Genomic DNA, 16,332 nt, shown 5'->3' with positions numbered 1-16,332 from the left:
CCAATTCCAGACCAAAACGTGTCTATAGAAACGGAACTACGGAAGCACTTTTAACTCTTATCTAGCAGAAATCTAAACACCATTCTTGATTCACGTACGTAGGGACAGTAAGATCTTTTTAACACGAACGGGGGAACTTCTCTACACAGATCTACTAATCTTTACATGTCAAAGTTGTTTTTGGCCTTGTTACATTGTGTCTATATCAAGCTTAAACGCTGAAACGTGGGTGTTTCCCTTTTATGTTTTTGGTTGTTCATGAAACTTGGACCTGAAACTTGAGAGGAAATGAGAACCTCTCAGCTGAATCAAATGGCAAGTTTGAAACTGAAAGTGCCAGTCAAGTTGTTGTGTTATAGGGCTTCAAGAACTTGGTGAAGAATTCACATGTGAGCCTGATTCTCGAGGTGGCAGCAGGGCATAGTAGTGATCAAATTGTGGATCTGTAATGATGGGGTAAAAAGATGAGAGCATTGTACAGATTATGGATGTATTACAAGAATGTATGGCACCCATTTCTCGTTTAACAAGTAGATGTCCATTTATACATCTCAGTTTCAAGGTTATGTCCATTTATATTTCTCGTTTAACAAGTAGAATATGCAAAAATTGACCCTATTATGTGATTGTTTCTTTGATTATTTTTTTTTAAAAAAATCTGGATTGTGAGAGAATATGCAGACAATGACAACCAGAAACTGAAATGGTCAAATGGATACTCCTCAAATCATTCAATATAAATGAGACGATGATCGTCACCGTACCCAATTTTTTCCCCATGTAAGGAAGATATGCTTTGGAAATGCATTGATTGAATTAACTTGCAAGTTAATTGATTGATTGAGTAATACTTCACATTTGTTTGCAGCTTTCTGATTGTTACTAGCGGGTGGCTTACTCTTGTGAACCACATGTTCTGATTCTCACTAATTCACTATTGGAAATGCCACAGTTCAGAAACATTTGCCCAGATTTAGCCATCTAGAGGTACTACTAGCTCATGGCTCTCCTGAACTTATTATAGAACATTTGTGAAAAAAAATATTAATGTTGTTCATTAATTGTAAATGCAGCGCCAGATGATTAAGCAAGAGCATTTGAATGGCACCAAATTCAGGTCTAGTATATTGACAAATAATTTGTGGAATTGAGTAGTCCTTGGACAGATCCTAAACTTGATCTTTGTTCGTTCTGGGAATTGTAGTTAACATCTTCATCTCTGGCTGATGATAGCAAGAAAAAAATGCTGCTCTTCAGTTCAGTTGTGTCCTCAAGCTCTGCACGGACACGGAGCTTTCTGCTCTCTATTTCTCGATCGATATTTCCAAGTCTGGATCGTCAACGAAGAATGCTTTCGAAATGAATGCATTGATTGATTTAACTTGCAAGTTAATTGATTGATTGAGTAATTTACAAATCCATTCCTGCTGACCCACCCAGCAGTGAGGCAGCAGGCAGTTCACTACACCCTCCTCTCCCTGACGAGCCCCTGCACCTCCTCCCAGAGCCCGCCCTTGACGACGGTGGCGAGTCCCAGCAAGGCGGCGCTGCAAGCCGCGACGTGCCAGAGCCCCGCGCGCACCTCGTCGTGCAGCTGCTCGCGCTCCCACCCGCAGAAGCCGTCGAAGAACCTGAAATCCCGGAAGCCCACCACTCCGCGCTTGGCCAGCTCCGCGGCGCACCCGACGGTCTCCCGCGTCCCGTAGTGGAGCCCCGGCATCACCTCCTCGAACAGCCCCGTCCGCGCCACCACGTCGCTGCCGCCGCCGCCGGCGGGCGCCTGGGCCCGGGGCCCTAGAATGAAGAAGCACTCCTCCAGCGGCCCGCCGAAGAAGAGCGGGCGGCCCGCGAAGGCGGCGGCGATGTCGGCGTCGCCCGCGAAGATGGTCTCCGACGCCTCCTTGATGGACATGAGCGACGGCCGGTTCAGCATCACGCCGACGGGGCCCAGCTGCCGCGCGCCCGAGGAGAGGAGCAGGATCACCGTGCGCTTGAAGATGTGCGAGCCGTCCAGCTTCTCCGTCGCGATCAGGAGGCACCCCTTCTCGGGCTCCACCAGCGGGTGCGCCCACTTGTCGCCGATCTTCTTCACCGGCTGCTGCGGCGGCAACGGCATCGCGGTCGGCACTGCCGGGTTGGTGACGCTACTCTTGGCGTCGTACTGCTCGTTGAAGTAGAGCTGGGCGCGGAATGACCGCCAGTCGGGATCGATGGGCGGCGGCGCGCCGCCGTCCTCCGACGCCCCCCCGCGCGTTGATGCTGCTGCAGCCTGCGTATGTTCGTTCCGATCGATCAGCTGGTTAATGACGGTAGTGAGCAACTGAGCAAGGGAAGGAAGGAAGCAAAAGGCGCAGGACATCACTCACAAGTCGCACGGCGGCCGCCAAAGCCGGTGGGCGACAGCACCGCCATGCTCTTGGACGATGCTTCGGAGGTCAGGAAGCATGGCGTCGTTTCCATTGTAGTGAGTGACAGCAAGGTAGCAGGAGAATCCTCTCTCCTTCAACCAAAGTAAATTCAAGCCTGTGGATTATGGATAATTGGATATAGCTCGCTTTTTCGGGGTCCGATCGATCTCGACCAAAGGTTCTTGGCGACGCATCTACCGGCATGTGGACCGGTTGCGATATGTGGCTCAGAAACTGCCCTCAAGTACAAAAACTCTTGGCGGGGGACGCTTGGCGGATGAGAACACGGCACACAGCAACTGGACCATGGCATGGTGGCAGCCGGGACCATGCCCTTTGGACTGTTTCTTCTTCTTCTTCTTCTTCTTCTTCTTCTTTTCCATTTTAAATTAATAACTTTGTTATTATTTATTGTATTATCTAGGAACTAGATCCATATATTATGTACCTTTTGGAATAACTCATAATACCTTTTTGCCATTTTACAATCAAGAACACAGCAGTATGCGAGTCTGTATGCACGTAAGGTGCTTATCGCTTCAATTCAAGCTGGTGCTTCCATTTTGCAATTACGAACATGCATTCTGGGAGCAACATATCTATAAAATTGTCCAGTCATTACATCATCATACTGACATATTCAGCGTTCACAGTCCAAACAAACAAGGGTCAAATCCTGAATTGGTGTGTATTCAGTGTCCACCTTCTCAAAGACATCGTTACAATGTTCACTGTCCAACGTATATTCTGAATATTGCAATTTTCACTGTCTAAGCAACAAGCATTTGCAATCTAAAATTCTTAGATTGACAATGCTAATCAACAGTCACAAATTGACAAATGTATTCAATCATGAAATTCAATAGTGGGATACAACTCAAATTAACATTCCTTTTCCATCTTGTAAGTTTTTTAAAAAAAAACACACACCTTCCCTTATTTACAAACACTATCTCATGATGATAAAAAACGTACATGCCTGCCAGTCCTACTGTATAAGGAGCTTTTAGCAAGTCTATGCGCATCACAATTGGTTATGCGATTTTCATGAACAAACTCCACACATTCAAACAACTGTCCCCTGATTTGATCACGAACTGTTCGCTTGAACTCAGTGTTTTTCTCTCACAACGAAACAACGTCAACCGGTTTATCTGCCGCAAAAAAAAAAAAATCAGTCAAACAGCACCACGTCAATGTAGCAGGCCGTTTCGGCCCAATAGGTTAACAGCCCAATACCCAATTTTCCACGTGGGGAAACCGTACACTTCTCAAGTCTACCACCACACACCACGGGCCCATCGTTCGTTCTTGTCTGCGATTCGTCGCCGGCGTCCGTGCCAGCCACCGGGCAAGTCGCCGACTCGCTGCCAGCGAGTCCTCCGGCGAAGACCCACAGTGCGGCTCGGGGCCAGCCGAAAGGTGGAGAATCCACCGCGCGGGTTCTGCACGAGTACGGGACGAAAGCTCTTGCCCTGTCTCGGTGGTCTGCTGTCGCTTCTCTTCTCCCCCTCGCCAAGATCCCTCCGCATCGCCGACGCTGGGAGGGTGGCGCCCCGGAGATCTCTTTGAACTTTCTGGAGGATTCGAGGATAAGGGAGAGGAGGGTACGGTGCTATGGGGTCCGTGGATCTGATTGCCTCCTGCATCGACTCCATCCGCCAGGTCGGATCTCCTCTCGACTCGTTGCTGATTCCGGATTCTAGGTGATACGTTTCAATTTCTTTCAAATGATAGGGCTTGAACTTAGCTACTTTTGGTTGGAATTTTGGGGGGTTGGTTTTTTTTTCCTTGGCTCCTAGTAGTCACACTAATTTGCGTTGTTCACTGTGGCCTGGAGCAATTATCCTGTTTGGGAAAAGAGAGACCCCACACTGGTTCATTTCTCTTGTGCTATGTTTAATGTCAAAATATCTGATTACAGAACCCAGCAGTTCCGCTTTTCAAAATATCATCTTCGAGGTACTGAACTGAGAATTCGCCTTTTGTAACCGGCTCAATTCGTATGGATAATGTGACAAGGATTTGTTGTATACAGAATTGTGAATGTCAAAATGTCGTGCTTTTAGCTTCCAAGCTGGAACTTATTATTATTTCTTAATTGTGCTTGCAGATTGGAGACGAGATTGCAGATTCAATAGTGTATATTGACGCAGGCACCTTGGAGGCATTTCAGTTCATAGGAGGGTTCCCTCTGCTTCTTGAACTCGGTGCTCGTGCTGTGTGCAGCTTGGAGAATGCGTCCCCTCTCAATGCTGTGAGGTTCCCGCAACACCTTGCTACCACGAATGGAAACTGAATGGGACATCTTTACAGTAGCCGCTTTAGAGTTATCTTTGAGTGCGCTCACTTTGATGAAACTAAAAGCAGAAAACAGATAGTATATATGGTGAAATATGACGATGCAACACTTTTTTTTTTCCAGCTGTGTGCTTGTTGTATGCATGATTAATGAATGTCCTACAGCATGACAGTTGAAAGATATGCTTGATTTGTTCATTTTCCTGCTCTATGCCTGAACTCCAAGGGTTTTAATGCATAACTGATATTAAGAGGAAAATCCGTCTAAATATGGCACCTAAGATGGTATTGAAAATATTTCCTCAGTGTTAATTTCGTAGACAATAATGCATCGTAAGGTTTCTTGAATTGTACGTTATTACAGATAAATGGCATTTGCTGTTTTGTAATGTTCATTTTCTTGAACTTCCTTTTATCTGCTGCATGTTGCCCTTAATGCACAGATTTGTTTGTTTCAGTACTTGTGAATTGTGATGCATGAGAAGCCCCAAGTTTAGTACCTTCCTGTTAAAATTTGCCTGCAAATTCGTTCTCCATTTTTATATGCATAACCAGGCTTCCTCTGCTTTTGCTACGATAAAAATAAAATAAGGCAGATGGTTGTGCTTTGCTCTTTACCTGATCACCTGTTGTACCCTGTATATTGCAGGCAGCTGACTGGCAATCAATTTTTTCTAATCCACCAAGGAAGATCATAGTGCTGACATCACGCCTTCTCAGTGATGCGCATCGGTATATTTTGCAATGCCTGTGCAACCATGGAACCGTTTCACATTGTACTGTACTGACAGCTATTTCAGAGGTGCTTAATCCCTGCAAGTATATGATGTGTGTTGTCTAGATTGCTTCTAAAGTACCTGAATGCTTCCAATTAAAATTATTTTCTTTAATGAATTCTCTTCATACATATTTCCCTATAGTATATTTGGATGGCTTTAAGAGTTTTTGTTTACTTCTCTTTTGAAAAGCAGAAATATTCTTGCCAGTTCCAATTAAATTTTGTAGGCAGCACTTCCTGTATCTGAACTGTTTGATCATTATCATCTCAGTTATAGTCTTGCAGCAACTTGCATGTTCCTGGTGGATTTTGTTCACCACACGTTCTGTTTGCCTAAGGTTAGGTGTGGTAAGGTTAGACACCAACCAATCAGGCCCTATGTCTGATTCATTGTTTACTGAATGAATATGAATATGGTTTCTTTGTAATCCACAGTAACTTCAGCATTACTGACAAAAATGCTACATAACTGTTTATCATGCTATTGCTATTCATCTTGTTTTTGAAAACACTTTTGAAACTATATCGATATACTGCCTTCGTTTTTTGCAAGGAATCATTGGGGAAATTTCATGCAGATTGGACACTCAGCATATGTTGATTCTCCACTCGGGCCAGATGCGTTTCGGGAATATGAAACCTTACTTATTCAGGATCATGATGAGCTTCTTAAGGAGTATGAGAAGTTAGACAGACATAAAGAAAACATTCATGAAATGGCGAGTGATTTCACCTCTGCTGTTGATAATTATTCTAAGTGGGGTTCTGGGGTGCATTATGGCTCTAATTCTGAATCCAGCCCAACGAAAAGGGATTTTCTTGATGATGACATGGGCCAGGTAGAAGCAAGAGGGAGAAGGTTGTCTGTAGCTGTGCGTCACTTTCCGATGATTTTCTCTCCTATTTCCTCAAGGGTTTTTGTTTTGCCCTCTGAAGGCATAATTGCTGACTCAAGCTTGTCGAATCATCATGAAGATTCCCTTGGCCCTGGTTTACCCTCCATATCTACTGGTAAACCTTTTGATAGTGACGAGGTACCTCCAGGAGTTACATTGACTGCCCAGTTCCTGTACCATTTGGCCAATAAGGTAATGGTTTAAGCATCAAAACTGTTTTCTCATGACTTTTGTCTGTTCTTTAAGGTATACACTTTGTTGATCTCAATTCTTCATTGTAATGTGCAGATGGACCTAAAGCTTGATATATTTTCACTTGGTGATACATCGAAGGTCATTGGAAAGCTGATGATGGATATGTCAAGTCTATATGATGTTGGTCGCAATAAGAGATCTGCTGGTCTACTGATCATAGATCGTACAGTTGATCTCCTAACTCCTTGCTTCCATGGTGACTCATTTCTTGATAGGATGCTATCCTCGTTGCCACGCAAGGAAAGGATGTCATCCAATTCTGCAGCAAAAAATCCACAAACTCCAAACAAGCATTCTCAAGGCACCATTAAACGTTCCCCACTGAATATAAAAGTCCCTTTTGAGACAATCTTTAGCAAGGAAGAACCAAAGATTAGGAGCAGTGTGTTATCTGAAGGTTTCATGTCATTTGCGTCTGGATGGAACTCTGTTGATGTTGACTCTGAAGTTAGCTGGTTACCTGATTACGCTGATAAAGCACATGATCACGTACTTGGCTGTGAACTTGACACTATAAGTGGCTCATTCCTATCCAATTGTGCTGGAGTACACTACTTAGAAGCATTACTAGACAGAGGAGCAAAAGATGGGTTAGTGCTGATTAAAAAATGGCTTGTCGAAGCCTTGCAGCATGGGAAGCTATCCTCTGCATCTAAAGGTCGACAAGGAGCCACTTCTGTTTCAGAGATTCGCTCTATGGTGCAAATGCTTTCTCGAGACCAGTTATCATTGTTGAAAAACAGAGATGTTATCCAGTTAGCACTAGCTGCTGAAATGACTCTACGGGAGCCTCAAAGTTCTCGCTGGGACGCCTTTACAAGTGCCGAGAGAATATTAAGTGTGACATCTGCAGAGACAACTCAAAGTCTGGCCAGTGAGCTTCGTGATTTCATCAACACTAGCACTTCAGTTGAATCACACACACAAACTACTACAATGGAGTCTTCACAGGGCCTACTTAGTTTCCAGGATGTACTGCTTCTAACAATTATCGGATATATCTTAGCTGGTGAAAATTTCCCTACATCTATAGCTGGTGGTCCCTTTTCTTGGGAAGATGAGCGGTCTATTAAGGATGTTATAGTGGACTCTATCCTTGAACGACCATCATCTGTGAAGCTGCGTTTCCTTGATGGCCTGGATAGTGAACTTGAAGCTAAAGCTAGATCTAAAGATGGTAAGAGGAATAAAAACTCTAGTGAGGCAGCACTGAATACTGATGATTTTGATGACGAATGGGGCACCTGGGATGACAGTGATAATACTGATCACCAAAAGGAGGAAGCTTATGGGGACATGCAACTTAAGTTGGAAGTGCGAGATAGGGTTGATCAGCTTTTCAAATTTTTTCACAAATTATCTAGTATGAGGTTAAGAAATCAAGCCCTTGGTGAAGGTCTAGCAGCATTAAGTAGATTCGAGACTGACGGCTACTCGAGGAAAGGCTTGCTTTATAAGTTAATATTAGCTCTCATGTCTAGGTATGATGTACCTGGCCTCGAGTATCATTCATCAACTGTTGGTCGTCTATTCAAAAGTGGATTAGGTAGATTCGGGCTTGGACAGGTGAGTTTCTCAGTCTTTTTTCCTGTTTCTATTTTAATTGCTCATTTCTAAGTTTTGTTCCATTTGCAGTCTAAACCAACCTTCGGCGATCAAACTGTTCTTATCGTTTTTGTTCTGGGAGGTATTAATACTCTTGAGGTATGGTCCATTTTCTTTGGTTTCAGTTATTCATGCCAAGATAATTCTTTATTCCTCACAGAGTTAGGTTGGTGTTTACATGAATATTTGATCTATATGAAACTACAATGAACCTGTCATTAGCTTTTAATGTCAATGGAAATCCATTATCTTTGCCATTTATTATCCTATGAAGAATGATATTTTAGTTCATTGGCCATCTATGATAGTACACCCACCCACCCACACACACCATATGTACAGTTCAGTGTACTGTTTTCTAATTGTTCTGTTGGATCTGAGATTATGGCTATTGTTGGAGGTAACACAGACTTGATTAGCCAGAGGCCACACGCCCCAGGCCGTCTCCTTGATTATATATAGAGATAGACATTGCATTGATTACAAACAGCTCACTAGAGCATAGCTAAACAGATAGGTGCCTTGGCAGCCGTACACACCTCTTGGGCTACCCAAGGTCTTTAATGACTGTAATTAACTAGCATAGTTATCTAGGAAGTGCTTAGGAAGCAGGGCTTATTAACTACATTTCTCCCCCTAAGACCTGCTTCAACTAATCTTGATCTCCTTGATCCCAATCCTGCTCCTCATCTCTTCCAGCTTGGTTTTGCCCAAGGCTTTAGTCAGTATATCAGCGAGCTGATCTGCAGTGGGAATGAACTCTGTCTTGATGCTACCTTCCTCCACACAATCTCTGATGAAATGATACTTGATTCTAATATGCTTGCTCCTGTCATGGAAAACAGGATTCTTTGCCAAAGCCTTGTCTACTCTGAGTTCCACCACTTCAACTTTTCTTCCCAATAAATCTGCAAACAGTCTTGACAACCACAAAGCTTGGGTTGCAGCTGTTGTCATCGCCACATATTCAGCCTCACAGCTAGACAGAGCAACAACTCTCTGTTTGACAGACTGCTAGCTGACCAGGCTGGTTCCAAGGAAGAACAAACATCCAGTTGTGCTTTTGCTTGAATCAACATCTCCAGCCAAATCTGAATCACTGTAACCCACAAACCTTGCTTTGCCTGTTGTTCTGGTGTAGCAGAGCCCATGATCTAGAGTACCAGCCAGGTATCTCAAAATCCTCTTCACAGCCTGAAGATGTTCAGTTGTTGGCTTCTCCAGAAATCTGCTAACATACCCTACAGCAAAAGCCAAATCTGGTCTTGTGTGCACTAGGTATCTCAAACTGCCAACCAGTCTTCTGTACTGAGTTGGATTTACTTCCTTTGCTGTGCTTTCCTTGCTCAATTTCAGCCTTTCTTCCATGGGTGTGGTGGCTGGATTACAACCTGCCATACCACCAAGCTCAAGTATCTTCTTAGCATAATGGGTTTGCTTCAGAGTGATGCTCCCCTCTGATTGCCTCACCTCAACTCCCAGATAGAAAGACAGAAGACCCAAATCACTCATTTCAAAGGTTTGCTTCATCTTTGCCTTGAAAGCTTCAATCTTTCGCTGATTAACTCCTGTGGTGATCAAATCATCAACATAGACTCCAATTACCAGTAGGGAATCACCTGATCCCTTCCTGTTCATAGCAGCTTCATACACATTCTGTTCAAAACCCATCTGCTTGAGAGTCAAGTCAAGCTTGGCATTCCATGCCCGAGGAGCCTGTCTTAGGCCATTCAGAGCCTTGTGCAGCCTGTACACTTTCTTCTCCTCTCCTGATACTACAAAACCTGGAGGCTGTGTAACATAAACCTCCTCCTGGAGTTCTCCATTCAAAAATGCAGACTTTACATCCATGTGATGTACTGCCCATCCCTCTTGTGCTGCTAGGGCCAGCAAAACACGCACTGATTCCATCCTTGCAACCGGTGCAAAAGCATCTTCATAATCAACTCCTTCCTGCTGCACAAAACCACGGGCCACAAGTCTTGCCTTGTGCCTAATTACAGCTCCATGTTCATCCTTCTTCAGCTTAAACACTCATTTCAGTGAAATTGGACGGTGACCAGGACGAGGAGAAACAAGTTCCCAAGTCCCATTCCGCTCTACTGATCTCAGCTCCTCCTTCATCGCTGCTTGCCAATCTGGATCATCTTTGGCTTCTTCATAGCTTGTAGGCTCACCATAATGGGTGAGATTCAGTTCTGCAAACAGCCGCTGCGCCGGCGGAGGGGTTGGCTGATCACCAATAATGTCATGAATCTTCCGATAGCGGAGTTCTTCATCGTCGTGGTAGGCATCCACCCTTTCATCATCATCCTCCAGGGGGGTCACATGCTCAACCTGAGGACTTACTGGAGCTGGTGTAGGTGTTCTGGGCGACGCAGGCGCCTCTGCCTCCGCTGCGGGCTCCTCTGCTTCCGCTGTAGGCTCTCCTGCATTCACCGGAGAGAAACCAGGCGATGCAGGATGTGGCGGAGGAGATAGTGAAGGCGACGCTGAACTTCCTGCTTCAGGGAGTTCCTCCGCCCATGGGAATTCAACAGTAAACTCACTGCCCGCTGCTTCTGATGTGCCTGCTGCCGGTGATGCCCAGTCCCAGCCGCGGCCTTCGTCGAACACCACATCGCGGCTGACACGCACGCGCTAGGACACTGGATCATAGATACGGTATGCCTTGGCCCCTTCCGCATAACCGATAAACACGCCAGCCTCGCCGCGGTCATCGAGCTTACGAAGCTGAGTAAGCCGCCGGGTATAGGCCACACAGCCAAAGACCTTGAGATGGCCGACTGTTGGTGCCCGGCCGTGCCACGCCTCATAAGGAGTGGCATTCTTCAGCGCCTTCGTCGGGGATCGATTCAAAATGTGCACAACCGTCATCACAGCCTCCCCCCAAAACCGAGAGGGCATCCGGCGTTGCTTGAGCAAAGCTCGTGCCATGGCCACCACTGTTTGGTTCCTGTGCTCAACAACACCGTTCTGTTGCGGTGAATAAGGGGCACTGAAATGCCGTTTAATACCTTCATCAGCGCAGTATGCAACAAACTCCGCGACGGTGAATTCGCCGCCATTGTCGGTGCGCAGGACCTTCAACTTGCGCCCGCTTTCCACCTCTGCTGCCACCTTGACCTTCTTAATTGCTTCTGCTGCTGCGTCCTTGGATGGCAGCAGCACAGCCCACATAAAACGGGTAGCGTCATCGACGAGCAGCAAGATATAGCGGTTGCCCGCCGGTGTCGCTGGCGTGACCGGACCGCACAGGTCACCGTGCACCAGCTCAAGCTGATTCTGGGCACGGTATGCTGCTGCAGCCGGAAAGGAACGCCGCCTCTGCTTGGTGGTAACGCAGGTGTCACACACCTGCTCAACATGGTCGACCACCGGCATCCCGCGCGCCATCTCCTCCTTGCTGAGTCGCCGGAGTGCGTCGAAGTGCAGATGGCCGAAACGCTCGTGCCACTGCCACGCCTCATCATCCTTGCGCGCCGCGAGACAGAGAGGTTGTGCAGCCTCAAGATGCAGAATATACAATCTATTCTTCCCTCTGTGTACCTTGGCGAGCAAACGGCGGCTCTTCTCCCAAATGCGAAGCACGCCATCGTCAATCTCAACCTTGGACCCTCCTTCATCAAGCTGACCCAGACTTAGGATAGAGTTCTTCAGCGCCGGAATGAAGTAGACGCCATGAAGGACCCTCTGCTCACCGGTCTTGGCTTGGAAAACAATAGACCCGACGCCCTTGATCTCTACCTTCGACGCGTCCCCGAACCTGACCGTTCCTCGAATGCCAGTGTTCAGATCAGCAAAGAACTCTTGGCGCCCGGTCATGTGATGCGTCGCGCCGGAGTCCAGGTACCAGCCGCTGTCCACCTCTTCTTCGTGCACGCCGAGATAGGCGCGAGCACGTGGCTGGAAAAGTTCAACGTGCTGCGCCGTGTAGCTGTGCGCCGGCGTGCTCTGTTCCAAGCTGATGAAGCCATGTGCCAGATACAGAGCGCCATCTTCATCGCACTCGGCGTACTGGGCGCGCGCCTCATGCCTTCCTTGGTTCCCGCCACGCTGCCCAGTGGCCTCCACCACGGCTGCCACCGCCGCGGCCAGCACGGTTTCCACCTCTACCGCCGCGCTCTGCACCTTCACGGCGCGGCTGGGGACACTCACGTGCCCAGTGGCCCTCCTGGTTGCAGTTGAGGCAGGTGTTGGGGCCGACGCGGCCAGCAACATTGCCATCTCCTCGTCCGCCACCACGTCCACCGCCTCTGCCTCGTCCTCGTCCACCACCGCGGCTACGTCCATCACCACCGCGCTGGTTCCTGAAACCAGAACCACCGGCATCATCTCCCTTCTTCTCCTTCCTCCAACGCGCTCTCCACTGCTCCTCGGTGTACAGCAGCTTGCCGTTGATGGCCACCGGCTCGGTCAGCGCTTGTTCCTCGCGATTATCCACCGCCTTGAGCCTTCCAGTCACCTCCTCGAGAGTGAGCGCCTCGAAGTCGAGGAACTGCTCAATGGCGACAACAATCTGCGCGTACTTGGCCGGCACCGTGCGCAGAAACTTCTCCACCACTCGCTCTTCAGTGATGTCCTTGTCACCATGAATGACAAGTTGCTGGTGCAGAGTTGACAGACGCAGGGCGAAATCCTCCACTTGCTCGCCGGGGTTGACGCCGATGTTCTCCCAATCGCGGCGTAGGCGCTGCAGCGTTGCTCGATGGACCCGGTCCACGCCGATGCGAGTCGCAGCGATGGCGTCCCACGCCTCCTTCGCCGTAGCCTTGTCGAGGAGTGGGATGCCCATCTCCTTGGGCACGGCCCCGACAATCACCTCCAGTGCGCGCCTGTCATCGCGAAACTGGACAGGGACGCCCTCGATGGCGTCCCAGAGATCGCGCGCCTGCATCCTCAGCTTCATGGTCTGACTCCACTCGTAGTAGTTTGACTTGTCCAGCATCGGCCAAGACGTACTGCTACCGGAGTCGTGGTACACCACTCTGCCTTGCGGTGATTCGTAGCGACCGCCGCCGCGGCCGCGCCTCCGGTCCCGTAGTGGTGACTGCGAGCGCCTCCTGTCTCGCGACGGAGTCCGCAGCCCCCGATTCCTGCTCTCCGCCTCCTCTTCCTCCTCTGCATCCTCTTCTTCTCCCTTCTCAGCAGCAATTTCGGCCCGCAGCTCCTGCGCCGTCCTTGCTGTCGCCTCTGCAGCAGCCGCCGCCTGCTTTGCTGCCTGGACTGCCAGCGCTGCTGCTTCCTCTGCAGCCTTCAAGCGCGCGGCCCGGCTGGAGGGGTCGCCCAGCTCTCCATCGCCGGTTCCCTTGGCTTTGAGCCTGGCAGCGCGCTCAGCAGAGGTCGACATGGGGTGGAGGAGGTGAGAAGTTGGCCTCGTGGCTCTTTGGTGTCTAACAAGGCTCTGGTACCAAATGTTGGAGGTAACACAGACTTGATTAGCCAGAGACCACACGCCCCAGGCCGTCTCCTTGATTATATATAGAGATAGACATTGCATTGATTACAAACAGCTCACTAGAGCATAGCTAAACAGATAGGTGCCTTGGCAGCCGTACACACCTCTTGGGCTGCCCAAGGTCTTTAATAACTGTAATTAACTAGCATAGTTATCTAGGAAGTGCTTAGGAAGCAGGGCTTATTAACTACAGCTATGACACAAAAGGTTTTAGCTACTGCAGCTTTAAAGCATGTTTATTAATCTGCACCTTCAGTTTTGGGTTAATGATATACAGTCTCCAAAACTTCACCTTGTAGTGAACTTGAAACCATATATCTTAGTGGTAGCCTGTTAGAGAGTTCACAGAAGCTAAAAGATAAGTTTTATAGGACGGCGATTAGACCTGCTATGTTGTATGGTGCAGAATGTTGGCCTACGAAAAGACGACATGTTCAACAGTTAAGTGTCGTGGAAATGCGTACGTTGCGTTGGATTTGCGGTCATACAAGAAGGGATCGAGTTCGGAACGATGATATACGTGATAGATTAGGGGTAGCGCCAATTGAATAAAAGTTTGTCCAACACCGGAGTGCTATTACATACAAGATGGTAAACTGTGTCCTAACAAACTAAATGGTGTATTCTATGCAAGGTCCAGGAAGTCATGGCAGCAATCTCAGAGAGCAGCAGACCGGATGTGGAGCTTATTCTTGGTGGGACAACCCTTCTTACTCCAGACGACATGTTTGAGTTGATGCTGGGCTCGTCAAGCTTCGCCTAGGTTCAACTAACTCTTTGAGTCATGTGGTAGTGCACGAGTCAACTTCCGAACAAATCTCAAAAGAAAAAAAAGAGTCAACATCCAAACAAGACTTCGAAAGAACTTGGAGCATTTTTTTTTCTCCAGAATTTTTAGTTGTCTAGTGGAGCAGAAGCATTCAGACTCAGAAGAGGATACTGCTGATATTGGTACTACCAGAAGAAAGCAGTCCATTCAGACTCAAAATAGTTTGCAAGATGAACCCACAGTTGTTCATAGGATAGTGGTACCAGCAATTCTAGCTCATGCAATAATCATTGGTGAAAATGCAAGTATTGCTGGAAGGTGTAACAAACAGTGTGCTTGTTATCAGTGGCCGATATATGTTGTAAAGTAAAACATCTAGCAGAGATATGAAACAAAAGATTGTGTCTTGTATACTCTCCCTCTCAAAAAAGAATAGAAATAACAACTTTTGTATCTTCAAATATGTTTATTATGCAAAAAATATTCTATAATTAATTTAGTGATTTGGGATCGTTTGGCTTAGTTAAACAGATCCAAATTTAACTGAGTTTGTACATTCTGTTCTTTTTTGGATGAAGAGAGCATAGTACAAGCTGAGATAGAGACACCCCATTAGGCTAGGCCCATGGGCTACGGAAGGTGGTGACGTCAGCACTGCTGATGGGCTTTATTTAACACGGATTGGTAGTGTTGGTTGGCCCATGAGCTCTTTGGGACCCGATGGATGACCCGATCCACTGCGAGGGTACCAAAGAAGCAGCAGCAGCTTTGGGTGCTCTGACTTGTAAAACAGAGCCGCCGCCGCCGAGCAGCAACACAAGCTAAGTGCTGACCAAGCAACGCAAGGTTATTGGTTTCCATTTGCATTGCTTGAGCGCTGGAAATCAACCCTGGGCCTCGACGCTGTAAACAGCAGGTCGCCGACGACGACCGGACCAAGACCAACACACCGCCGCCGCCGGAACACAACACCCGATGAATCCGACGACAAAATGCCCTATGAGGCTGTGATCCTGTACCTGTTGCATGCATTGAATCACTCACCAGCCATCGGTTGGTGGTCTGGAAGGTGGAAGCCAACAAGACGTACTGACCCAGCCTGCAGCCAGCCCGTGCAGCAGCAGCATGACTATGCATGCATGGACGTCAACAGCTTAATTAGGTAGCATGACTAGGATACCGTACCCATGCATCCTCATCTCGTCGTCGTCATCTAGCTCCGATGCATGTGTATGTAGTACCTACTACGTGAAAGTCGCATAAACAGCTGTTCGTGGGTTCGATCAGCCGTTTGTGCTGGTTGGTCCGGCTGATTTATTGTAAAAGAAAAATACTGTACTATAACTGATAAGCTCTGGCTAAAACCAACAAGTGAACAGGCTGAAAGACTTTTATTAATGCTATACAGTGGTGTTTTTCCAAAACCCAAAACCATGGTATGTACTCCCTCTGTCTCGAAAAGACCATGTCTAGATTCATTTCCAGAACAACGGTCTTTTTTGACGGAGTGAGTACCTTTTGTTGGTTGCTTTGAAGTTTGAACAGTTGTGCAAGCACATGACAGGCAGCACATATATACTACCGTCCGGATCAAAAACAACTGCAGTTTGGTTCAAAAACAACTGCTACCTAACTTGAGCTGGTCGTCTTGTCTGGTTCAAAAACAACTGCAGTCTGCAGGTGCAGGTAAAACTACCAGCAGGGTAGGAGTACCTGCTTTTGGCCTGGCCTGGTGGACGGTGGTGCTGCCATCACAAAACCTGATCGATACCAGGCACTGCTAGGCTGCGGTACTCTCTCTCCCAAATTATCGATCGATGTTGTTTTCGTACCGCAAGTTTAATTTAATCTTAAAAAAATAT

At 47.4% G+C, this 16,332-nt stretch overlaps 1 protein-coding gene and 1 pseudogene across 2 annotated transcripts; one reads left to right on the top strand and one right to left on the bottom strand.

The window, feature by feature from the left end:
* Positions 1-1,372: 1,372 nt before the first annotated feature.
* Positions 1,373-2,864, bottom strand: LOC136513081 (uncharacterized; annotated as a pseudogene).
* Positions 2,865-3,700: 836 nt separating this feature from the next.
* Positions 3,701-14,883, top strand: LOC136511887 (sec1 family domain-containing protein MIP3-like). 2 transcript variants are annotated; one of them, XM_066505906.1, is made up of 7 exons: positions 3,701-4,073; positions 4,522-4,665; positions 5,359-5,511; positions 6,066-6,575; positions 6,672-8,204; positions 8,274-8,342; positions 14,336-14,883. In XM_066505906.1, the coding sequence occupies exons 1-7, from the start codon at positions 4,026-4,028 to the stop codon at positions 14,462-14,464; spliced, it is 2,586 nt and encodes an 861-aa protein (XP_066362003.1). In that variant the 5' UTR covers positions 3,701-4,025; the 3' UTR covers positions 14,465-14,883. The 2 variants fall into 2 exon arrangements, with proteins under 2 accessions (XP_066362003.1, XP_066362004.1); XM_066505907.1 differs by lacking the exons at positions 3,701-4,073; positions 4,522-4,665 and having other exon boundaries at positions 5,379-5,511; positions 6,041-6,575.
* The last annotated feature ends 1,449 nt before the right edge of the window (positions 14,884-16,332 follow it).

Source organism: Miscanthus floridulus, chromosome 16 (assembly GCF_019320115.1).
Source record: "Miscanthus floridulus cultivar M001 chromosome 16, ASM1932011v1, whole genome shotgun sequence".
Taxonomy (NCBI): domain Eukaryota; kingdom Viridiplantae; phylum Streptophyta; class Magnoliopsida; order Poales; family Poaceae; genus Miscanthus; species Miscanthus floridulus.
The sequence above is the reverse complement of the archived record's forward strand: the minus strand, read 5'-3'. Positions and strand labels throughout refer to the sequence as shown.

Bases quoted from the DNA above. Each gene is read 5' to 3' on its own strand.
- LOC136511887 (XM_066505906.1), top strand. From the start codon at position 4,026: ATGGGGTCCGTGGATCTGATTGCCTCCTGCATCGACTCCATCCGCCAG. The intron at 4,074-4,521 runs GTCGGATCTCCT...TTGTGCTTGCAG, and splicing joins GCATCGACTCCATCCGCCAG to ATTGGAGACGAGATTGCAGA. The intron at 5,512-6,065 runs GTGCTTAATCCC...AATTTCATGCAG, and splicing joins TACTGACAGCTATTTCAGAG to ATTGGACACTCAGCATATGT.